At 29.6% G+C, this 25,293-nt stretch overlaps 9 protein-coding genes and 2 non-coding genes across 11 annotated transcripts; 4 read left to right on the top strand and 7 right to left on the bottom strand. All coding sequences in view use genetic code 12, as the record gives it.

Moving 5' to 3' along the window:
* Positions 1 to 290: 290 nt before the first annotated feature.
* DFJ63DRAFT_332593 (alpha-mannosyltransferase) lies at positions 291 to 2,666 on the bottom strand (the record flags this gene model as incomplete). The annotated part of the gene is made up of 1 exon (XM_064907710.1): positions 291 to 2,666. The coding sequence occupies one exon, from the start codon at positions 2,664 to 2,666 to the stop codon at positions 291 to 293; it is 2,376 nt and encodes a 791-aa protein (XP_064764436.1).
* A 2,235-nt stretch (positions 2,667 to 4,901) lies between these two features.
* On the bottom strand, positions 4,902 to 7,235 carry DFJ63DRAFT_310261 (alpha-mannosyltransferase; the record flags this gene model as incomplete). The annotated part of the gene is made up of 1 exon (XM_064905565.1): positions 4,902 to 7,235. One exon carries the CDS (start codon positions 7,233 to 7,235, stop codon positions 4,902 to 4,904), a length of 2,334 nt encoding a protein of 777 aa, XP_064764435.1.
* Positions 7,236 to 8,508: 1,273 nt separating this feature from the next.
* DFJ63DRAFT_310260 (alpha-mannosyltransferase) lies at positions 8,509 to 10,878 on the bottom strand (the record flags this gene model as incomplete). Its single annotated transcript, XM_064905564.1, has 1 exon — positions 8,509 to 10,878. The coding sequence occupies one exon, from the start codon at positions 10,876 to 10,878 to the stop codon at positions 8,509 to 8,511; it is 2,370 nt and encodes a 789-aa protein (XP_064764434.1).
* A 1,275-nt stretch (positions 10,879 to 12,153) lies between these two features.
* Positions 12,154 to 14,199, bottom strand: KAR2 (Hsp70 family ATPase; the record flags this gene model as incomplete). The annotated part of the gene is made up of 1 exon (XM_064905563.1): positions 12,154 to 14,199. The coding sequence occupies one exon, from the start codon at positions 14,197 to 14,199 to the stop codon at positions 12,154 to 12,156; it is 2,046 nt and encodes a 681-aa protein (XP_064764433.1).
* Positions 14,200 to 15,223: 1,024 nt separating this feature from the next.
* BCY1 (cAMP-dependent protein kinase regulatory subunit) lies at positions 15,224 to 16,576 on the top strand (the record flags this gene model as incomplete). The annotated part of the gene is made up of 1 exon (XM_064907709.1): positions 15,224 to 16,576. The coding sequence occupies one exon, from the start codon at positions 15,224 to 15,226 to the stop codon at positions 16,574 to 16,576; it is 1,353 nt and encodes a 450-aa protein (XP_064764432.1).
* A 473-nt stretch (positions 16,577 to 17,049) lies between these two features.
* On the top strand, positions 17,050 to 17,499 carry ERG28 (Erg28p; the record flags this gene model as incomplete). The annotated part of the gene is made up of 1 exon (XM_064904717.1): positions 17,050 to 17,499. One exon carries the CDS (start codon positions 17,050 to 17,052, stop codon positions 17,497 to 17,499), a length of 450 nt encoding a protein of 149 aa, XP_064764431.1.
* Positions 17,500 to 18,303: 804 nt separating this feature from the next.
* Positions 18,304 to 18,385, top strand: DFJ63DRAFT_t29. Its single transcript has one exon. It is a non-coding gene; the product is annotated as a tRNA-Leu (tRNA).
* A 97-nt stretch (positions 18,386 to 18,482) lies between these two features.
* DFJ63DRAFT_332587 (uncharacterized protein) lies at positions 18,483 to 19,355 on the bottom strand (the record flags this gene model as incomplete). The annotated part of the gene is made up of 1 exon (XM_064907708.1): positions 18,483 to 19,355. The coding sequence occupies one exon, from the start codon at positions 19,353 to 19,355 to the stop codon at positions 18,483 to 18,485; it is 873 nt and encodes a 290-aa protein (XP_064764430.1).
* Positions 19,356 to 19,914: 559 nt separating this feature from the next.
* Positions 19,915 to 22,118, top strand: RRN3 (rDNA-binding RNA polymerase I transcriptional factor; the record flags this gene model as incomplete). Its single annotated transcript, XM_064907707.1, has 2 exons — positions 19,915 to 20,106; positions 20,217 to 22,118. The coding sequence occupies 2 exons, from the start codon at positions 19,915 to 19,917 to the stop codon at positions 22,116 to 22,118; spliced, it is 2,094 nt and encodes a 697-aa protein (XP_064764429.1).
* Positions 22,119 to 22,290: 172 nt separating this feature from the next.
* On the bottom strand, positions 22,291 to 22,373 carry DFJ63DRAFT_t4. The gene has a single exon. It is a non-coding gene; the product is annotated as a tRNA-Leu (tRNA).
* A 626-nt stretch (positions 22,374 to 22,999) lies between these two features.
* MNN24 (Mnn24p) lies at positions 23,000 to 25,078 on the bottom strand (the record flags this gene model as incomplete). The annotated part of the gene is made up of 1 exon (XM_064905562.1): positions 23,000 to 25,078. One exon carries the CDS (start codon positions 25,076 to 25,078, stop codon positions 23,000 to 23,002), a length of 2,079 nt encoding a protein of 692 aa, XP_064764428.1.
* Positions 25,079 to 25,293: the final 215 nt, after the last annotated feature.

Below are 25,293 nucleotides of genomic sequence, written 5' to 3'. Positions count from 1 at the left end.
GTGTTCTAAAGCATTGGATACCATAACCACTCTATATTTATTAAATTTCATCTTCCTCTACCCTCCTCATTTTTATATCATCTTGACCAATTTAAGTTATTCCGAACTCTCGGATAGAGTCACCATCATCATTTTACACACTATTAATTTTAAATTCTTGCTGCTAAAAATAATTGATTATGAAAATGACAATTTTATATTGTATAATAATAAAATAATATGATTAAAGTAAATAATTGAATAAATTAATATACATATATGACTAACTAAAATGAATTACCCCTCCTCAATTACTCAACTCCAACCCAAATATCACCATAGTATCTAAATAATTTTTGACTTTCTTCATCAACACTTATAAGTGACCCTTCTTGACGTTTATCTGCACCCCCAATAGTATTATAAGCACACCAAAGATATTGATTACATAATTCATGAATCATTTCCCATCCTCTTGGAGGTTCACCTTCATTATTACCAACATACATTTTTTGAGAATCTACAAAGGGAGGAATAATAATAGTATCAATGTCAAGTGGTTCATAATAATAAGCTTTTAACAGATCAATTGAATCTAATCCTTCTTTATATCTTCCATTTTGTTCTTCAATATCATGAGTATAATCGATATCTGCATATTTCCCACAGAAATGGAAACCAGAGTTAAACCATACTAATTCACTGGTTTCATCATCAACATGGGCAGGATGTGCTGAACAAACTTCTTTAGCTTGACGGATTCTACCGTTGACAACTTTTGGAGCACTTTTTTTACCAGCAGCAGCGGCAAAATTCTTATTAAATGTAAATCCTTCATCACCATTAACAACAAATGAAAGCCAAAATAATTCTTTTTCACCATGACTTAAAAGTCTAAATGATTCCATGAAATTTAATTGGGGTAATAATAAAATCGAGGTGAAATGACGAGTCTTATCAATAGTGACTGCTCCTGCTTCCATAAAGTGGAATAAACCATGCATAGATTCTAATTCAAGGGTATGGTCGGTTATTAAGGGGAAATCAAACATAATAGCATCAAGTTTGGATGGAGACATTTTTTTAATGAATCTTGCATCAGCATCAGGTCTAGTTGGGATAGTAGTTCTATCTCTAAAGAAGAAAGCACCAGATTTACTGTATTTACTATTAGAAAAGAACCATTCTGGATTCTTTAATAAAATTGTATCAGCATCAATTAATAAGAATTCTTCAAATGTATTGAATACGGTAGCTAATAATTTATTCCCCCAATGTTCGAATCTCAGTTTATAATTATCATGAATTACACTATAAGTATTAACGAAATAAACTTCTTGTTTAGGTAATCCACGATCATAATCATTAGAAAATTGATCTCTTACTTGTTCGAAAGATTCAGGTAAATCTCTCATTTCTTCTCTAGCAGCTCTTACGATTCTTGATTTGGAATGACCCGAAAGATTATCATAATAAACAATTTGAATAGGTAAAGTATTTTGAAGAGCTCTTAATAAGGTAATTAAATGAACGGTATCATCAACGTGTTGGTCCCCAATAGTAAGGACTATACCTTTCCCACTTAAGGATTTTCTGAATTTATTTAAGAAACATGATCCATAATGAGATTCCGTTGATGGATTTGTTTTACGAGCATTTGAATTTTTGAAAACTGGAGGATGTAATTCGACAGCTCCTGTCCATTTTTCAAAGATTGGATAATGATTGGATAACCATGGGTATAAACGTTCTTCTAAATTGGAACAATCTTTAGTAGGATCAATTTTGATCGATCTTTTCTTATTTTTGTTATTTGATGCTTTAGTTGTTTTATGTTTTAAATCTTGCTTTTCTAAAACTAACATTGATTTACCAAAATGTTTTTGTTCAGCAATGAAATTTTTAATGGTATTTTGTTGACTTATGTCATTGGAAGTTAAATAACATTTATTAAAGATTCTTAAATGACTTAAACTATCAACCATGGTTTGTTCTTGTTGATAAATTGAATCAGCATATTCATGATATTTTTCATCAACATACTTATTAAAAGCATTTTGATCATCAATTTGTTCATTTTTATTTTTACCATTATCTTCATTAAAATGTTCTTGTAATTCACGACGTTTATCATTTAAAAATGTATCGAAATCAAAATTAAATCGATGAGCTTGAGCTCTTTCATTAGGATTTATAAACCAATTTTGATTATGATCAAATAAATTTTCAAAATATAATTGACAACGATCATTAAAATCTAAAGTTGATAAGAATTTATAAAAATCAGGATTAGTATTTAAATTATCATCATTGATATTAAACATAGTTTCATAATTAGATGAAAAGATGGGATCGATGTTTCTTTTATCTTCTAAATATTGTTCGATATAAAGTTTAAAAGGAGTGGTTGATAAAATAGAAGTATTTAAAGGTTTATAACCTGAATTTGGTTGATCTTGTTGATCAAAGGCATCATAAGTTGAATCTGAAGTGGAGGATTCATCATTATTACCTTTATTAAATGATTGAAGATGTTGATTGGTGGTATCGATTATAGTTTCAATCCCATCAGATATAGTTTCTAAATGATAACAATATAAATAAACATTTAAAGCTAAGATCCAAACTCCCACCCCGACATAAGCTAGAAGTCTATTTCCTTTCAATTTATATTTAATATTGAACATTCTCGAGGGATATTTGACTTGAAGAAGATTGAAAGAGTGAAGGAAGGAAGGAAAAAGAACAAGAAGAAGAAGAAGAAGAAGAAGAAGAAGAAGAAATAAGAGAAACAATCTATAATAGTTAAACACGATATCAAAGCCAAAAAATAAGAAAAGAAAAGGGGCCGTATACTATATATTAAAATAAATGTCGATATAACCAAATAAAACACACAAACAGACACCGTTACAAATAATACGAAATCTACTATGAAAACTCTATTACAACATCAATTACACTTGAAAGGGCTATGATTTTTAAAAATTGGGAGCAAACCAAACCCGCCCAAATTAATTTTTTTTTTTTGGTTCGTTTCTTTTTTTAGCATCTTACACAAAATTAAATTAATTTTTACAGTTTACATAATTAGCACACACACGATTCGAAAACGTGTATAGCCCATAGTTAGATAGCAACCAGACACTATGGAATAATAATAATAATAATAATATTTTTATGATTGGATTGGATTGACGATTTAGGAAAATTCAAATAAATAAATCAAACCTTCAGTTATCTCATCAGCCCTCATCATTATCTTCATTTACTTAAATGATTTAGGGTTATCTATCTATCATGGTAAATCATAAAATGTTTCTTTAAGTCTAAATGTTTAAACTTAAAATCGCCATTTGTAAAAAAATGAAAGGATTTCCATTTTATCTACATACATACATATCTACATCCAATCATTCATTCATTCATAAACAATGACATGATGATGAAATACACACTTAATTTAAATAGTTATTTATGTGCTACTTATCATTTGATCCTATATTTTTTCTTGTTCGTGTTTTATATTTATTTATTTGTTTTATTGTTTTTTGTTTCTAATGCCCCATTTATTCACTTTACTTATCCCAATATGATAGCCATTAAGGATACTTTGTCCTGTACTTGTTTTATTCTTGTCGATATTAACTCTTTCCTATCTGTGGTTTTTTTGTTTTTTTAGCGAATGGGTTGCATTTTTGGTAACAAAAATAAATTAGTCTTGTCCTTTATAATTAGCCAAGATAAATCGGGATTATATTACAGTTACAATTGGTCTGTGTTACTTTCTCATCGCATTGCCAATGATAGGATAAATAACCTTTCATTAGTCAGATACTAATGAAGTATCATCTGTTTACAAGAAAAATTTAACAAAATGATTTTCTTAATGGTGATCTTGGAAAATATTTTATGGATATCTATATAGCTTTTCCCTGCTCCCCACAAACATATGGATTGGCGAAACGACAGATAACGTTTAAATGAGAAGAATTAACTCCAGTAACATTCACAACTCATAATATCTACCTTGTCTTAGTAGTATCTATATCGTAACTCAACTATCAATCTATCATACCTTTGATATCTATATAAGCCTCCATATATAAAATTAGTTGGTACATACATAGTTAACCATCTTGTGATCGCTAAAAGTTCTAACCGAGCAGCGAGAGGAGTGTCTAATTTATATATATATATATATATATATATTGGTTCTTCTATAAAGGAACTAGGAAAGGTTGGTTTAAATTGAATCAGAATAGAATCTACAACTCATTGAGATTATATAATCAGTGTGATATATCTGACAGATTATAAATAAACTATTGGAGATATTAATAAACTGATGAATGAATAAATTAATGAATGAAATTGCCTCAATTTATAAACGCCTCATAACACTCAATATAATAAAATTTCTTTACCCTAACCGTAATCATCTCCCCTCTTTCCTTCCTTCATGTCTCAACTTCTTAATTCATTATACGAAGAGACGTGTTACCATGTGGGATAATGAACGATACTGCGAGATACTTCACATTACGCGTGATACTCAACACCCTTTATTAAACAAATCTTTAATTAAGATCACAATTATAAACATATATACACTAATAAGAGTTAAAATAATCTATATTATGTCATTATATCAACCTATAAATTTTCGTAAACCGTTTAGTTAAATTCGTTAGATTCTATAAGTTATTGTCCAAACCATGGCTATTGTTCAAAACTGTATTGTTTTCAAGAAATGACACAAAAGCCGCATCGCTCTAACTCTATTTTTTTTTTAGTACATGCAGGTTCAAAATATGACTGCGAAACTCAATTACTTAAAATATATTAATTTTGAATTTATAAATACTTAACTTTTTACATCTATAAAATTACACTTTGGGAAACCGAAAAGGAAACGAAAATCAATAGTTTCCTACCCATACATCTCCATAGTATCTGAATAATTTCTTACTTTCTTCATCAATGGTTATAACTGTACCTAATTGACGATTATCTTTACCTCCAATCGAACTATAAGCACACCAAAGATATGAACTACATAATCCATGAGATAATTCCCATCCTTCATGAGGTTCTCCTTCACTATTATCCAACCTCATATGACCCAGGTTTTCAAAAGGTGGGATGATGACGGCTTCAATATCAATGGGATCGAAATAATATGTTTTCATCTCTTCAATGGTAGTTATACCTGGTTTATATCTTCCATCTTGTTCATGTAAATCATGTCTATAATCGATATCTTTATATTTCAGACAAAAATGGAATCCCGAATTAAACCAGATTAATTCATCACTTTCATCATCGACATGACCCGGATGAGCTGAACATAATTGTTGAGCTTTACGAATTCTATCTCCATTAACTACTCTTGGATCACTTATTCTTCCAAGCGCTCCTGCTGCATAACCATTAAACATGAATTGTTCATCACCATTAATTATAAATGAAAACCAAAATAATTCCTTATCTCCATGACTCTTTTCAGTGAATGCATCCATGAAATTCAATTGAGGTAATAATAAAATTGAATTGAAATGACGAGTTTTATCAATCACCACAACTCCTGATTCCATCTCATGGAATAATCCATTCATACCTGGTAAATCCATCGAATGAGACGTGATAAGTGGAATATCAAACATTATGGCATCAAGTGTTGAAGGTGACATTTTTTTAAGGAATCTGGTATCAGTTTCAGGTCGAGTATGTACAGCAGTTCTATCTCTGAAGAAAAATGTACCTGATTTGATAAATTTATCATGATTAAAGAACCATTCAGGATTCTTTAATAAAACAGTGTCGGCATCGATTAAGATGAATTCTTCAAATGAATTGAAAAGGGTGGCTAAAAATTTATTCCCATATCCATCGAATTTCAGTTTATAATTCTCATGAACTACACTATACGTATTAACGAAATAAACTTCTTGTTCAGGTAAGCCACGATCATACATAATGGGGAACTTATCACTGACTTCTTTGAATGATTCCGGTAATACTTTCATGACTTCTCTGGCAGCTCTTACGATTCTTGATTTGGAATGACCCGAAAGATTATCATAATAAACAATTTGAATAGGTAAAGTATTTTGAAGAGCTCTTAATAACGCAATTAAATGAACGGTATCATCGACGTGTTGGTCCCCTATGGTAAGTACTATACCCTTCCCACTTAAGGATTTTTTAAATTTATTTAAGAAACATGACCCATATGATGTTGTAGATGATGGATGTGATTTTTGAGCATTTGAATTTTGAAAAGTTGGAGGATGTAATATAGTTTCCCCTGTCCATTTTTCAAATACCGGGAAATGATTGGATAGCCATGGGTAGAGACGTGCTTCTAAATTAGAACAATCCTTGGTTACATCGAGTTCGATCGATCTTTTTTCTTTTTCGTTGATGTTGTTATGGTTTGATTCTTGTTGTTCTAAGGATATCATTGATTTAGCGAAATGTTTTTGTTCAGTAATGAAAGTTTTAATAGTATTTTGTTGGCTGATGAAATTTGATGATAGATAACACTTATTAAAGATTCTTAAATGACTTAAATAATCCACCATTTTTTGTTCTTGTTCATAGATGGGATCAGCATATTCATGATATTTTTCATCGACAAATGTTTTAAATACAACTTGATCTTCGATTTTATCAAATTTATCTCGGTCATTATCTTTATTGAACTGTATTCGTAATTCACGATCATGATCATGAATCCAACTTTCATAATCAAATTTATTAGCATACCCTGGAAATCTTTCATTGGGATTTATAAACCAATTTTGATTTTTTTGAAATAAATTCTCGAAATATAATTGACATCGATCATTGAAATTTAAATTAGATAATAATCCATAAAACTCATCTTCTTGTTCAATTTTATTAAACATAGTTTCATAATTTGATGAGAATATTGGTTCAATATTTCGTTTATCATCTAAATATTGTTGAGTATAAAGTCGTAAGGGACTTGAATCCAATATCGAAGTATTCAAAGGTTTATAACCTTTGTCATCTTGGTTATCGAACTTATCAAACGAATCATATGTAGATGTCTCATCATTATCATTGACTTGTTGTTGAGTGGTATTATCTATAATACTAACGATGGTATCTGATATGGTTTGAGAATGATAAAAATATAAGTAAATATTGAACGCTATTATCCAGATCCCAGCCGCCACATAAATGACAACTCTATTAGATTTGATCTTGGAACTAAGCCTCAGCATGCTTTCAAGGAGATGACAACTTCACACCAACCTATGGAGATAGTTACGAATAAGAAATAGAAAGAGAAAGAGAAGAGAAAAGAAGACACATCGAAAGTCGAAAATTGTGATAGATAACGCCTTATATTTTACAAAATCCCATTCCAGACATAAACTATACACCTGTTCAAATGATATATCTCTAACAGCGAATTCAGGATTGATAAATAATAATAAATTGAAGCTCCTATCTTTCTTAAGCCATTACATCCACAAAAATTAACTTACAGAAAACAGTTGAAAAATACAGTTAAAAAATAATTGTACGAAAAAAAATAAAAAAAGAAAAAAAAATCTGTCACAAACGGGAAAGTTTAAATATTACTCTTTGTAAAGAGATAAAGTTGCTATCTATAAGTATTCGATATATGCCAATGCTAAGAACTAAGAGTAAAAGTGTCGAGAGAAATATGTGAATGGTTGTGTAAAGAAACTCTGGGGTTATTTACTTCCTTGGTTGTTTGTTTGTTTGTTTGTTTTTCTGGTCCACTTATGTAAATTATCTTGGTAATATGATAGAAGTTTAACCCAGAACTAATACGAAGAAATTAATTTCATTCATGTGTAAGGTTTCATCTGTAAATTAAAACTATTTACTAATCCCTGTATTTATCACAGCAAAATCCCCCTCCTGCTTTTCTTTACTTGCTATTACTGCTAGAGATTTATTAAGCACAAAATTTATATATTTATTTATTTATTCATCCACCGGGTAAATCTAACATCTATGAACCTATATACAACTAAACTGAAATTAGTTAGACTAAACGATACATACATAATACAGTGGATTTAAGGAGTATGTGGTAGTAGATGAAACTGAAATTAACAAATTTGGGCAACGAAGAGCATAGCGACAACACCCACGAGTAATTGTGAGATCTACGCTACTTAAAAGCCCTAAATATTATTCCACATAATTTTTACCTTACCTCTGTCAATTATTGCTGTATATATAGCGAGAGATACATATACATCTAAAATGACAAGTATCTGATCATAACTACGGTGTGGATAACAGGACAGTTAGTATTCTTCCACAGTTTTTTCTTGTCAACCGTTTGCATTGATCGAAGCGAGCCAAGAAAAATTGGCAAGATTAAGCGGCGGAATCATAGTATACCCATTTAAAGCCCCTTTTATCTACTTTAACTACTACACAATTAATGATTTTTTTGATTTGATTAACATATATGAAATCTCTATTAATATATTAGATAATTTATTTATTTATTTATTCTGCTCCAACCCAGATATCCCCATAATATCGGATTAACTTTTGGGTATCTTCATCAACATTTATAATGGTACCAGTTTGACGATTACCTTTACCTCCAATAGTACTATAAGCACACCAAATGTATTCATGGCATAAATCATGAATCATTTCCCATCCTTCAATAGGTTCGCCTTCCCCATTTTCAAGTCTCATATTACCTGGTTCTGTAAATGGGGGAATAATCATAGCTTCAATTTGAAGTGGATTATAATAATAAGCCTTGATTTGTTCAACGGTAGTTATACCTGGTTTTAATCTTCCATCTTGAGCATCTAAATCGTGTTGATAATCAACTACACTATATTGACCACAGAAATGGAAACCTGAATTAATCCATACAATTTCATCGGTTTCATCATCAACATGAGCAGGATGAGCAGAACATACTTCTTGAGCATTACGGATTAAACCACCATTGACAACTCTTGGTTCTCCAATTCTACCAGCAGCAGCTGCATGATATTTATTAAAGATAAATCCTTCATCTCCATTAATTACAAATGAAAACCAAAATAATTCCTTTTCACCATGACTTCTATCTTTAAATGCATCCATGAAATTCAATTGAGGTAATAATAAGATCGAATTGAAATGTTTGGTTTTATCAATGACAACCACTCCTGATTCCATTTCATGGAATAATCCATTCATAGCTTGTAATTCATAAGTATGAGAAGTAAGTAAAGGGAAATCAAATAAAATAGCATCAAGTTTTGAAGGAGACATTTTTTTAATGAATCTTGCATCAGCTTCAGGTCTCTTTGGAACTGCTGTTCTATCCCTATAGAAGAAAGCTCCTGATTTAGTATATTTACTATTAGCAAAGAACCAATCTGGACTCTTTAATAATACAGTATCAGCATCGATCAATAAGAATTCTTCAAATGAATTGAAAAGAGTAGCTAATAATTTATTACCATATCCTGAGAATTTCAGCTTGTAATTTTCATGAATCACACTATAAGTATTAACGAAATAAATTTCTTGTTGAGGTAATCCAGCATCATAATCTATCGAGAATTTATCTCTAACTGCTTCAAATGATTCGGGTAAATCTCTCATGATTTCTCTAGCTGCCCTAACAATTTTTGATTTAGAATGACCGGAAAGATTATCATAATAAACAATTTGAATAGGTAAGGTATTATGATGAGCTCTTAATAACGCAATTAAATGAAGAGTATCTTCAACATGTTGATCACCAATAGTTAAGACAATACCTTTCCCACTTAAGGATTTTCTGAATTTATTTAAGAAACATGACCCATATTGAGATTCTGAAGATGGATTATTTTTACGAGCATTTGAATTTTGGAAAGTTGGAGGATGTAATACGATTTCACTGGTCCATTTTTCATATACGGGATAATGATTCGATAACCATGGATATAAACGTTCTTCTAAATTAGAACAATCTGTTTTTGGATCAAGTTTGATGGATCTTTTATCATTCTTGGTTGAACTTACTTTATGTTTTAAGTCTTGATGTTCTAAGGTTAACATTGATTTTGCAAAATGTTTTTGTTCAGTAATAAAGTTCTTAAGGGTATTTTGTTGATGAACTTCATTTGAAGTTAAATAACATTTATTAAAGATTCTTAAATGACTTAAAGCATCAGCCATTTTTTGTTCATGTTCATAAATTGGATCAGCAAATTCATGATATTTTTCATCAACATATTTCTTAAATGCATCTTGATCTTTTATTTGATCATTTTTATTATGACCATTATCTTCATTAAAATGTTCTTGTAATTCCTTTTTATTATCATTAGTCCAATTTTCATAATCGAAATTAAATCTGTAGGCAGGAGCTCTTTCATTTGGATTTAAATACCAATTTTGATTATTTTCAAATAAATTTTCAAAATATAATTGACAACGATCATTAAAATCTAATTTTGATAAAAACGTATAAAAATCAGGATTAGTATTTAAATTATCATCATTGGCGGTGAATAAAGTTTCATAATTAGTAGAAAATATAGGATCGATATTTCTTTTATCATCTAAATATTGTTCGATATAAAGTTTTAAAGGACTAGTATCTAATATGGAAGTATTTAAAGGTTTATAACCTGCTTTGGCTTTATCTTGTTTATCAAATGAATCATAATTTGAATTTGAATTTGAATTTGAATTTGAATTTGAACCTTTAAATGATTGAAATTGTTGTTGAGTGGTATCGATTATACTTGAAATACCATCAGATATGGTTTCAGAATGATAACTGTATAAATAAAAGTTGAAGGCAATGAACCAGACTACTACAAAGGCAAAAAGTAGAAGTCTGTTAGTCTTCATCTTAGGTACTAGCTTAATCATAATGAGTTTGTGAAGTAGGGGAAGATTTAGTACAAATCAGATAATGAATTAAGATCTAATGAAAGAGCAGTGTTTACAAATTAAAATCAAATTTTGATTTTTAATTTTGATTAGGTTTATAATAAATATCTGCCTTAGGCGTAGATACACGTCCAATTAAAATTCCTATTCCAAAAGTAATTGATAAGTTAAAAATAAATATAAAAATACTGAATTCATACAACTCCCTAAAAAAGGGAACAAAGAACCAAAACAGAAATGGGAATTCACAACACACACAAAGACACACACTTACCAAGTTCACTTACTTACTTACTTACTTACACTTAATCACACTATGAATAATTCAGTACCGTATTGAAAAGGGGAGGGATATATTAATTATTATATTTAACCCAATTTGATGGTGAAAAGCCACCTTTGATGTATCCATTTTATTTTTTTATTTTTTTTATTTTTTATTTTTTATTTTTTTCACACACTTCGAAAGAATTGACATGTTAAGAGGTTAACTTAACTGATCAAGTGAATCAAGTTCAATTCATGGACAATTAATCAATGAATGATAGGAACTGCAAACCATAGTTAAGATTGCGAAATCTTTGTCAAATGAACTTTGTTTTTGTTTGAAATGTGATATCTAAAACAATAGACTTAATTAGAGGATATTGTTCGCATTTCATATTGTCTAAAAAGTTTAACCTCGTCCCACGAGGTCTACCTCTCAAATCAAATTATGAAAGATAACGAGAAAAACTAAATAAAGATATGGTGCCTTAACCTTATAATTAATCTACTATTTGGAGACACATATCTTTGCTTGGTATTCTGAGAGGTATGAGCGTACTTATGTATTTAACTCATGATACTTCTAGAACACAATTATTTTGTTAAGATAAATATAATATAAATAAATTAAATTATATAATATAAATAAATTAAATTATATTTTCTTCTTTTTTTTTTATTTTTTATTTTTGAAAAAATATTTATATTAAAAAATAAAAATTTTCAACATCCACAAATTCGTAAGTATATACTATAATCGATCAAAAGTAGTTATAGATTAATCTTTACACTAATTCAACTACTTCTGGTTTTTTTTTTTTTATTATTATTATTAATTTATATTTATACTTAATTTATATATAAATAATCAAAAACTATATTTTAATTGTACAAATAACAAGTACCCATAAATACATTAGAATTAATTATTAATCTTTCTTTGAAATAATTAATTGGATTAATTAATTGGAATCTTCGAAATTTAGATTATAATTCATCATGACCAAAATCATCATCTGAATCATCATCACCAAATTGAGCTCCATCACCTCCAGCTCCACCTGCTCCACCATATAATTTGGCAGTAATTGGATTAGCAATATCAATTAATTTTTGTTTTTGTTCTTCAAATTCTTCAGCACTTGCACTATCATAATTATCTTCAATAAATTCCAAAGTTTCTTTAACTGCATCATCTAAAGTTTCTTTATCTTCTTCATCTAATTTACTACCTAAACCAGTTTCAGTAGTATCACTTAATTGTCCCTTTAATAAATGAGCATAATTTTCTAAAGAATTTCTTGCTTCAATCTTAGCCTTAATTTCGGCATCTTCTTGAGCATATTTTTCAGCTTCTTCAACCATTCTATCAATATCTTCTTTAGTTAATCTACCTTTATCATTAGTAATAGTAATAGATTCAGATTTACCAGTTCCTTTATCAGTAGCTTCAACCTTTAAAATACCATTAGCATCTAATGAAAAAGTAACTTCAATTTGTGGAACTCCTCTTGGTGATGGTGGAATACCAGTTAATTCAAATTTACCTAATCTATTATTATCTTTAGCTAAAGCTCTTTCACCTTCATAAACTTGAATTAAAACAGTTGGTTGATTATCAGCAGCAGTTGAGAAAATTTGAGATTTTTTAGTTGGAATAGCAGTATTTCTATTAATTAAAGTAGTCATAACACCACCAGTGGTTTCAATACCTAAAGTTAAAGGATTAACATCTAATAAAACAATATCATCAACCCCTTCTTCACCAGATAAAACACCAGCTTGAACAGCAGCACCATAAGCAACAGCTTCATCTGGATTAATACCTTTAGAAGCTTTTTTACCATCGAAATATTTTTCCAATAATTCTTGAACTTTTGGAATTCTAGTAGAACCACCAACTAAAACAATATCATCAATTTCAGATTTTTTAACACCAGCATCTTTTAAAACTCTTTCAACTGGAGTTAAAGTCTTTTTAAATGAATCAATATTTAATTCTTCAAATTTAGCTCTTGAAATAGTTTCAGAGAAATCAATACCATCAAAGAATGAATCAATTTCAACTCTGGCACTCATTTGAGATGAAAGAGTTCTCTTGGCTTTTTCAGCTTCTCTCTTTAATTTAGCAATGGCTCTTGCATTATTAGAAATATCAACACCATGTTTCTTATTAAAAAGTTTAGTGAAATGTCTAACTAATTTAAAATCAAAATCTTCACCACCTAAATGAGTATCACCAGCAGTTGCTAAAACTTCAAAAACTCCACCTTCAATAGATAATAAAGAAACATCAAAAGTACCACCACCTAAATCATAAACAATGATTTGTTTTTCACCATCAGTTTTATCTAACCCATAAGCAATGGCAGCAGCAGTTGGTTCATTAACAATTCTTAAAACATTAAGACCAGCAATGGTACCAGCATCTTTAGTAGCTTGTCTTTGAGCATCATTAAAATAAGCTGGAACAGTAACAACAGCATGAGTAACTTTTTTACCTAAATATTCTTCAGCAATTGATTTCATTTTACCTAAAATCATACCAGAAATTTCTTCAGGTGAAAAAGTTTTTGATTCACCTTTAAAATCAATTTTAACCACTGGTTTACCATCTCTTTTATCAATGGCAAATGGTAAATGTTTAATTTCTTTTTGAACAGTTTTATCATTATATTTTAAACCTATTAATCTTTTAATATCAAAAATAGTATTTTCAGTATTGGAAGCAGCTTGATTTTTAGCAGCATCACCAATTAATCTTTCATCTTCAGTAAAGGCAACATATGATGGAGTAATTCTATTACCTTGATCATTAGCTAAGATTTCAACCTTACCATTTTTCATAACACCCACACATGAATAAGTAGTACCTAAATCAATACCAATAACAGTACCATAACTTTCAGTTGAATCATCATCAGAAGCAGCAGCAAGAGCTACTGGACTCTTAGCAAAGAGTAATGGTAGTACGAGACCTATAAGTACGTAAAGAAGACATACGCTTGGCACCCATTGGGATGAACCTCTCATGAATTTGACCATGACTAGTTGATTCCTTTAATTATACAAAACTCTTTCTTTCTGGGTTTGAGGGGGGGAAATAACTTAATAATACACGCTTAACACAAAATTTCTATTGATTTAACTTCTGTAGGAGATACAAAGTTCTATTAAATGAAATCGATTGATTGAATTGTGTCTTGAAGAACTTAATACCAGATAAAAATCCTAAAAACTTTGAAGGTTTATAAAGGATTGAATTGATTTAATCAGAAGGTAAATCTGGTCTTTATATTTCCCAGAAATATTTCACTTACTTTGTAAATGACAACGCAAAAATTACGTTGAAAAAAAATAACAATTAGGTGGGGCCTGCATACAATATCTAGTAGAAACTCTTAGAAAATTCTTTCATTGACGTGTCCATTTTTTAAAATTGTCATTCTTGTTTGCCGCCGTTTGGGATTTTATTTTTTTGGTCACGTTGCATTTGTAACGTGCCAGTAACCAGTAAAAGAATCGAAAGATTTAAAACCTTCTTTTACAGGTTGAATTCAGGCGATGATGTCTTGTCCGACATCATTACCATTACCAAAAAAATGTCGTATTATCTCCCTTACAATTTCACCCTTTTTTCCCTATGGGTTGGTTCAACAATCATTTTCTCCCCTTTTAAAATTAAAAATACATCTTCAACTCAATTTATGGATAAATTCAGTGTTGAATCAAAAAGGCAACATTAATCAATTAGCAAGACCATTCTATCGCATCTGATTCAATCAATCGTAATCGAATCTAATCCAATCAAATCAAATCAATTTCACTTATTCTCACTCATTTAAGGTTTAAGTTGTAACTTGTTCCCTCCCGTCCCCGTCCCCCTTTCTTTCAAACTCTGTTATTGGTAATCTTTATCGCATCAACAATAAAAAGGTCAATCCATTTACAATCTATATCCAATTGATCAAGTTTAATTACCTCAATCAACTTCATTTGTAATCGTATAGTTGAAAGACACTCATCCCATCATAACTCTCATATCATCACATTCACCATGGCACAACCATTTATAACGGATGAATTGAATAAATTACAGAAGGAAATTGCTGCCAAAAATCCTAATGATATCTTACAATTCTGTGCCAACTATTTTAATACAAAATTACAAAGTCAAAGATCACAATTATGGTTACAACAAGCTAAGGCTAAAGATGCTGGAATTGATTTATTCCCTAATACTGGAAATGGTGATGTAAGGCAACCAAGTTTTAAATCTCCTTTTGGTGTTAATGATCCTCATCTGATTCATAGTGATGATCCTCATGGTCCAATTGCAGAAGAAAATGAAGATGAACCTGCTGTTGCATCAAAAGGTGGCATATTCAAAAATGATTTTGATGTTAAAACTCCTTCAAGTTCATCTCAAGTTCAAGATTTAGATCCAAATGATCCATCAGCTATTACTTCTAAACAGCCATCTACAACTTCATCAACCACAGCTGCCCCTAAATTCCCCCTTCCATCTAACAAAATCCCTATTGCGTTTAATGCTAATAGAAGAGTTTCTGTATCTGCTGAAGCTTTAAATCCTGATAAATTCAAATCTGAATCTTGGAAACCTCCTGTTAACAATTTAAGTTCAACTCAAAAGGCTGCTTTATCAAAGAGTTTAGCATCAAATTTCCTCTTTAAACAACTAGATGATAGTTCAAAAAAGATAGTAATTGCTGCTTTATCAAGTAAATCATTTGTTAAAGATACTGAAATCATTAAACAAGGTGATGAAGGTGATTTCTTTTATATTATTGAATCTGGTACTGTTGATTTTTATGTTGATGGTTCTAAAGTTAATACTAGTCATGAAGGCTCTTCATTTGGTGAATTAGCTTTAATGTATAATTCTCCAAGAGCTGCTACTGCCATTGCTGCAACTGATGTATCATGTTGGGCATTGGATCGTTTAACTTTCCGTCGTATCTTATTAGAGGGTACATTTAACAGAAGATTGATGTATGAAGACTTTTTAAAGGATGTTGAAGTTCTTAAAGCTTTATCTCATCAAGAAAGATCTAAATTGGCTGATGCTTTAAGTACTGAAATTTATCATAAAGGTGATAAAATAGTTACCGAAGGAGAACAAGGTGAAAACTTTTATCTTATTGAAAGTGGAAGTTGTCAAGTTCATAATACTAAAAATGGTAATATTAAGAAATTATCAAAGGGAGATTACTTTGGTGAAATTGCATTATTAAATGATTTACCTAGACAAGCTACAGTTGAAGCTTTAGATACTGTAGTGGTTGCAACATTAGGTAAATCTGGATTCCAAAGATTATTGGGTCCTGCAGTTGATGTTTTAAAACAACAAGATCCTACCAAAGGTGGATCAACCGTTGCTGTTAAGTAAATATCATCACCATCGTCATGTTCTTAACTCACTTTCATGTTTCAATCATATCAGTTTTTAAAATTTGTCTTTTTAGTTGTCTCCTACACTCACAGTTTTTGTTTTAATTTGATTATTATTATTTTATCATCCTTAGTATGTTTTTTTTATTACAGTTATGTTATGGTTACCTCATATATACCAAGAGATCTTTTTTGTTAACTCTCTTTACTTTTTTTTTCTTATTAAATTTGAATTTTACAATTTTTATTTACATTTAGTTATCTGAAACTTTTATTAATTAAATATTTTAACGTATAATGAAAAACTTTTAAAAATATTCAGGTGTAATGGTTTAAATCGCCAAAAAAATAGGTACCCGTATTTTTGTTTTTATTTTTATACGATCGCAACGAAAAATTCATTTATAAATAAATTAACCACCACTTTATTATTGATTTACATCATATCAACAAAGAATCATATCCATGGCAATGATTCCTTTATTCCAATCAATCTTACCCAATACTACCCCTCAAGGTGGTAACTTACCATACTGGTTACTTTTCATATCGGTAGTATCAATCTTTAACTCCCTTCAAACCTATCAATCCAAAGATTTGCAATTGACAAAAAGAGTTTATGAAAATGAAGCTAATAAAGCTAATCATAAAGTTCCTCAAGTTACGGGTTTAAGTGCTAGAACATTCGGTACCTGGACTTTAATCACGTCGATTGTTAGATTCTATGGTGCTTATTATTTACAAAATAAGCAAATTTATGAATTGGTCCAATTTTCATTCTTAGTCGCTGGTCTTCATTTTATAAGTGAATGGCTCGTTTATAAAACTTGTAAACTTGGAAAGGGATTTGCTGGTCCTTTGGTCGTTAGTAGTATCAGTACCATCTGGATGTATACCCAAAAGGATTTTTATGTCAATTGAGTTAACTTGATTTAGGTCCTAGTGTTTACTATATGAATTCAATTTAGTTAGATAATCTTGGAATAAACATTAAACTAAGTATATCATACAGTTGCTTTAATACATGATTTTGTAATCATAAAATCAAGCATATATATTACTAATGACGTTCTAGTACTTTCGTGTGTTTTGGTGTAGTTGATAAGCTAATCTCATATTTGTATCAGTTTTGTAGAATTTAGGATACAAACGGAAACCATAATATAACTTCCAGTTCCATTCAATCATTAAGTAATAGCGAAGTAAAAACTATTTGAGAATATTTAAATAATTAGAAATTGTATCTTCTTGCAAATTTCTTCTATAATTAAATTTACGTTTGAATATTAAAAATTAATTGCATTTTTCTGCAAATTCTTTCAATATTTCAGGAAGAAGGTTACCTAAAAATACCAGAGATTAATGACCCAATTCTTCATTTAACTACCCAAACATATATTTATTAGTATTTTAATCAATATCACAAACCAATTAGTTCAATACTGTTATGTACAATATTGTTTGGATAACGTTAATTAACTGATCATAGACATCAAAAATCTCAGCGCTACCAATATAATTCACTTTCTTATTTCTCTTTCAAAATTGATTCCTTTTACGAATTAATCAGCTGAATCTATAAATTGGATGTTTATGAATAAGTTTAACAGTATTTAAGTCAATTATATTATCTTATAGAGTAGTTAAATTAATTTTGAATGTGATCACGTGACTAACAAACTAACTTATTGTCATCAACATTCAAAATTTTCTTTGAAGTTAGTAGGCTCTATGGCCGAGTGGTTAAGGCGGCAGACTCAAGTTCTGCTATCGTAAAGATGCACGCGTTCGAACCGCGTTGGAGTCACTATCATTTTTTTTGCAATTTATTGTTAATTTTTAGTTTTATTACTTAATTATGTATATTATTATAATCATATCTTCATTATTTGACCTAACCTAACCTAGCTATTTAATGCATATCGTATAATAGTTTTATTTATTTGCGTTTTCAAATGATCTAAAGCAACAATTTGTTCAGTTATTAAACTTAATTGAGATACTTGTAAACCTTCAAGGGTATTATTATTTATGGATTTATTTTGTTTAAATGAATTTAATTTATTTGAAAGATAAACCACACTATTATTGATATCAATTAACTTTAATTTTTCATCTTGAGATAAGGATTGATTTCTGGCTGATGCAACGAAATTAATAATTCTTGCTATTCTATCTTGAAGATGATCGACGGTAGAGATTAATCCATCATTCACAGCAACGTAATTACCTACTAAATTTGAATCCTCATCATCATCATTTGACCCCTTTTGAATCACACTTCTATAATCTTTAAATTTTGCAACAGTGGAAGTGGCAATGAATTCACTTTCACTACTAATGATACCAGTTTTAATAGGATTGATTCCAAGATATCCTTGGAATGATTTTCCATTATTCAAAGCGTGTGAATCATAAGTAATAGATACTAATGGTACTTCTAATTGATTGTCTCCCAATAATAATTCTGCTAATTGAGTAAGAACTGAAGTGGTAGAATCATCAATTGATAAACTATCACCCTTTATATGATATATACCAATAAACGAATATTCAGGCAATACCACCTTGAATTGAGTATAACGTTTCAAGTTATATTCCACATCGATTTGATGTGGTTTGAAAAATAGAATTTCAAATGATGTATAAATGACTACTTTGCTTGAACTATATCTCCCAAGTAATACACCAAAGCGGGATCCTGAATCCAATGATGTGTTGGCAGAGATATTGAGTAACGCTATGGGATGTATTAGAATGGATTCAATGGTGCTCATTGTGATTGACCTTCAATTGATTGATTGGATATGTGTTTAATATATCCTTTACAGTTATCAATATTTCATTTTCTTTTTTTGGTCTCCAATTTTGAACTGTTTATTGCGTCACTACAACTAACAATAGAGAAGAATCATTACCACTAAATTGATTCATATATTATATTCATTAAGTAAACAAGGAGTACTCTATCCAAACAAGAAGCTATCCCATCTAGATATCATAATTGTATACTGTTAAACTGTTCATATATTGGAAGTAACCACCACATACACGTCTAAATTTAGAGGAGAGGAGACATTTTATTTTCAGATTTTTCAAAGTGCGGCTCAAAGAGAAGAAAGGAAAAAAAAATTAAATCATCTCTATTTTAGTAATTTGTAATGTGATACTTTTCATCAGGTGAAGAAGGAACCATATAACCATACAAGTTTGAAGAATAGAGTGATAACTGGCATCAAAGATCATCAATACAAAAGTCCACCAAAGTATCACATTGAACTGTTTTTATATGATTTCCTGTTTGAATCACTATACCAACATAATAAAAAAATGATAATGTCCTTACAAGAACCCCCTTTGGATAGAAAACGATCTATCCCTTCATCTAGTTCCCAACTGGAAAGAATACCGACCAAAAGAATGAAAAGTGAATCATCCATCACAGATGATCAATCTACCAACAAAGATGCCTTTTCAGAAAAGATGTATCAAACCTTTGTTAAATCAGCTTTCGATGCCCTTGATAAAGTAAGTATCAAATATTTTTTTAAAAAAGAGATATAGTATATTTTATGATTATAAAGGAGTTCAAAAGTACTAACAAACCATCCCTCTTATTCTAGAACGATCCCATTCAGATAAATACATTGACAGAAAGAATCAATATACCAATATCCCATAGAGAAGCTCTTCCTCTTAAACATTTTAATATAGTTCTTCATAATTCCATATCTAGTATATCAAAATTAGATAATAAATCATCTCAACATTTGATTTCTGCCATTTTAAACTATAAATGGTTGGAAATAAATCAAATCGATGATCCATTTGCATATTCAACATTCACTGAATTATATTCTCATTTCTTAAGTGTTTTGGTATCTTCATTACCAAAATATTTACATGATGTTATTAATAAATTAATAAATGAATTTAATAATTTCGATCCCTTTAAAAATGAAAAACAATCAATCATTATAAATCATCATCAAATCTTAGCTAAAATCATAAGATATATACCCACCTGCATTAATAGTTTTCCATCTGGTTTACAAAAACATTTCCCTCATCATTTATCTTCATCAACCAAAGAATTAACCAATTATATTAATAACTTAATGGCATTAATCGATTATTGTCCTGAACTTCAATATAGTGCATGGAGACTCATAATTGAATGTTGTATTAAACTTGATGTTGAATTACAAAATGAATTAGATGATTTGGATGATGATGAAATTGAAGAATTACTTAATGAAGATATCGAAGAAGATATTGAAGAAGGTGATAGTGTTGCGGATGTGACAATTAATCAAGTTAACAATGAAGAAGATGAAGATAATGAACAAGATATGGAATACATTGTAGATCCAATGAATTCAACTACTAATATTAAACTTTTACTGTCAAAATTAGATTCAATTATAAATATTTTATTAACAAAAACATCTAATTCTTTCACGGTTGAAAAATTGGATAATGGAAGTGGTATAACTTTATTTAACAGCATCACATCATTATTTAGATCCCATATCTTACCAACTCATTTCACCAAACTGACACAATTTATCTTATTCCATATTACTCAATATCAACCAGAATTGGCTGATTCATATTTAGTCATGTTGATTGACGTAGCATTCAATCCTAATGAAGTGTTGGAAAAAAGATTAAAATCAATGCAATATATCTCATCTTATATTGCCAGAGCTAAAAATTTATCAAGACATCAAGTTGTTTTCATAGTAAGTTATTTAATTGGATGGCTTAATAAATATATCATTGAACGTGAGAATGAAATTGCTGATTCTCAAGATCGTATGAATTTATCATCATTAATGGAATTTAATACATCAAGACAAGTTGGTGGGATGGAACGATTTAAATTATTTTATGCTGCTTTCCAAGCTTTGATTTATATATTTTGTTTCAGACATAAATTATTATACAAGAGTTTTGAAACCAATGAATCATCAACTTCAACTTCAACCACCACCAATGCCATTCCAACTTCCAATACTGGTGATTCAGAATGGGAATGTGATTTAGATAAATTCTTTCAACGAGTTATCTTATCAAAATTTAATCCTTTGAAATTTTGTGATGAAACTGTTGCTTATATCTTCGCCAAAATCGCTACCAAATTGAATGTATGTTATTGTTATTCAATTATTGAACATAATAAAAGAGAAAGAATGTTACAAGCGGTAAGTAGCTCAAACAATGAATCGAAAACTCAAAGTATGTTACCATCAGCTGTTGGAAATTTCAGACAAAAACAAGAATTTTTGGATTTGGAAGCTTATTTCCCATTCGATCCTTTGGTCTTACCTTTATCAAAAGCGATTGTGAGTAAATGGTATGTGGATTGGTCTGCTGTTAATCCAAGTAATGGAGAAGATGATGATGAAGATAGTGGTAGTGCTAGCAGTCATCATGAAGATGAAGGTCTTGAAGATGATAGCGAAGAAGATGATGACGATGAGGATGATGACGAAGATGTTTCCTCAAGTTCAGACAGCGAAGATGAAGAAGCGTAAGCAGGAGAAAGACGAATATATAGTATATTTTAGTTCACCTTATAGTTACAGTTACAGTTACAGTTAATGTTCAAATATATAGTTAATAGATCATTTTTAAGATTTAATAAGTTAATAATGTTTGTAAAAAGTATTGATAGATAAAAATAAAAAAAGTTGCAAAAAAATATAATGAAGGATGCGAGGTTCGAACTCGCGCGGACACCGTCCAACAGATCTTAAGTCTGCCGCCTTAGACCACTCGGCCAACCCTCCAGATATTATAAATTCTAAATTTTGAAAATGGAAGGGCCTCCGTCTATATCACATGATCAAAAAGCACGTGAAAAACATTTATACAAAAAAAAAAGTTTATTTTTCAAATTAGATTCGAAAAAGTTGCAAAAATATGTTGGCGTTCAATTGCTTTCAACAATCGAACCACATTACACTGCAACATGAACGCCTGATGATAATTATGGGTAAGTAAATACGAATTTCACCAATAACAGATCATAAAACCCACTCATCGACGAGGAATGAGGACGTCATCCAAGAAATTTTGTTATAAAATATATATTTATAATTGAAAATTAGATCTATACAGTGGTAATGATAATGAGAAGTTAAACGCTTCGTTATATATAAAAAAAAAGGGAAAATAAAGAAAGAATGGTAATTGGCATGCAAGTTAGGTAACCGTGAAATTAGAAATACAAAATATATGAATTGACTTCCATAATAACTAGTATAGCGAGGGAATAGGAATATCTTTCTATGGCCTTTTTTTTCAACCAAAATGTTATTTGTCTATATGTGGAAATGATGAGATTTTTTTTAAATGTTTTTGTGATTTTTGATGTTTTGATGTTTTGATGTTTTGATGATGTTCTATTCCATTATTACACCGATGACGATTCCAAGAATTCAACTTGTTCTTTAATTTGTTTACAAATTTCTTTACGGTCATCACTATCCCATTCTGGAACGTTTCTAACTTGTAAATTTGGAACTTCACAATAAATCCATTTCATATTTTTAAATAAAGTTAATTCGAAATCATAACCTTGTAATTCTCTTGGTAAATCTTTTCCATATAATCTTCTTCTTGTACCATTACCATTTTTACAACCTCTACCATTTGCATTTCTAAGGAATAAATCAACAAGATCTAATTTAGGCCAATTAGCATGTAAGATAAATAAATTTGATGATTTAAACAAATGGAAATTATAATTATTTTTATCACCATCTTGATCATTATTTGCATAAGTTGGTTTTTCATCATTATAATAATCAATATCATCATCATGAACAGTAGTTTTATCATTAACATCAATATTTTTATATAAATCTCTTGCCTTTGGATCAAAAGTTCGAAGATCACCTTCTTTTTCATCTTCTTTAGATTGAATATAATCAACAATAGGGTCATATTGACCCATAGCAAACACTTCATGACGACGAATACTAGTCAAAGTACCGAATTCACGATTAAATTCACGAACTTGATAATAAGGTAATCCTAATTTATGAGCAGCTGCTAAAAATGTTTCTTTATCACCTTCACCAGCTGCACCTTGACTAAATAATGGATAAAAGTAATCAGGACCAAAATAATTATAATACATTGATAATACTAAAGTTTTAAAATGAACTCTTTTGTTAATTAAAAATTGACCCGTTTCAGATGATGGATCAGGCATAGCACCTTCACAATCATGCATTGAATATTGATCTTTTCCAGCAAGTGTACCTCTTTTATCACCTGGGAAATAACTATTTCTAACTCTTTTTTCATAATTAACTTTTATATCAGCAATTTCATAAAAGAGAGGAGAAGTTGATCTTCTCCAAAGATCAGGCCAAACCACCATATGATTATTTATAAATGGTTTATTTATGAATAATACATCAGGATTTTTAATAGGAATACTATCGGAATCCAAATAAAGAATATTTTCAAATGAACTAATTAATAAAGCGACATTTTTTAATTGGAAACCTTTAATTTCATTAACAATATCATGAGGAATATATTGAGTCATGATTTTACATCTTCCACCTAAAATTGGTAAAAGATTATTACAAAATTCAAAATCATAATCTGATTCATATGGAATAATGACTTCAACGGGTAATTTTGAACCATTTGATCTTAAAGTTTTAATGGCAGTTAAAGTTAATTGATCATATTTCCCACCACTTAAAAACACATAACCATCACCTTTCATAAAATCATTAAATTTATTATATTTATTAACTAAATCATGAGGCCAATCATTTGCCATTTTTTCCATAAATTTATTATGAGACCCCGTTAATGAAGTAATTTCTTCTTTTGATAATCTTAAGAAATTACCTAAATAATCTTTAGTACGAATAGGATCTTCTAAATATTGTTCTCTTAAATGACCACCATAAACTGGAGCTCTACCATCTTTATTAGGATATTTATTTTCAGTTCTTGAATCAGCATAATGAGCATCATTATTAATGGGACTAACTGAAGGTTTTGAATCTTTAAGATCAGCAAATAAATCAGTGAAAAATTTTTTAAATAAAAAGATAAATCTTGATTCATATTCTGTTTTTTCCATATAAGTGGTATTTAAAAAAGTTTCAAAATCTTCGGTCATTTCAGAAATTAAAACTTTATAATCATAACCATTAATTAATTTAATATTATATTTAATTGATTGAGATAAATCGGCATTATTGAATTTCCAATAATGACTGGCATCATCAGTTTCATCTAAAAGAGCTGAATCATATTGTTTTTGAGCCACAAGAAAGTTATTTCTTGTATCATGATGATAACCTTTTACGGAATATGATTGACCCAGAGAATCATAACGACTGAATTTAGAATTAGATGATGAATATAGTACATGGCCTGAACGAGAACCTGTTATTAGGATGATTAATGCCAATACTAGAAGACATATGAATAATACTCGTCTTTTACTATTGATTATCATATTTAGGGGTGGGATATTTCAAAAGATGGAAGGAAGGGGGTATAATAGTTATTAAATGATGTTATATGATGGGATAGGATGGGATGGGATGGATAAACAACCTTGGAAGAATGAAATGAAGTATATATAAAAGTAATAAGAAGAATTGTTTTTCTTAAAAGCCAAGGGATGAAATTCACCACGATAAAAATTTCAAGATAATGATGATCTAAAAC

This window comes from Scheffersomyces coipomensis, assembly GCF_036884675.1.
Source record: "Scheffersomyces coipomensis strain NRRL Y-17651 chromosome Unknown DFJ63scaffold_1, whole genome shotgun sequence".
NCBI lineage: Eukaryota > Fungi > Ascomycota > Pichiomycetes > Serinales > Debaryomycetaceae > Scheffersomyces > Scheffersomyces coipomensis.
Note: the sequence above shows the minus strand (reverse complement) of the source record. Positions and strands in the feature narration are given on the sequence as shown.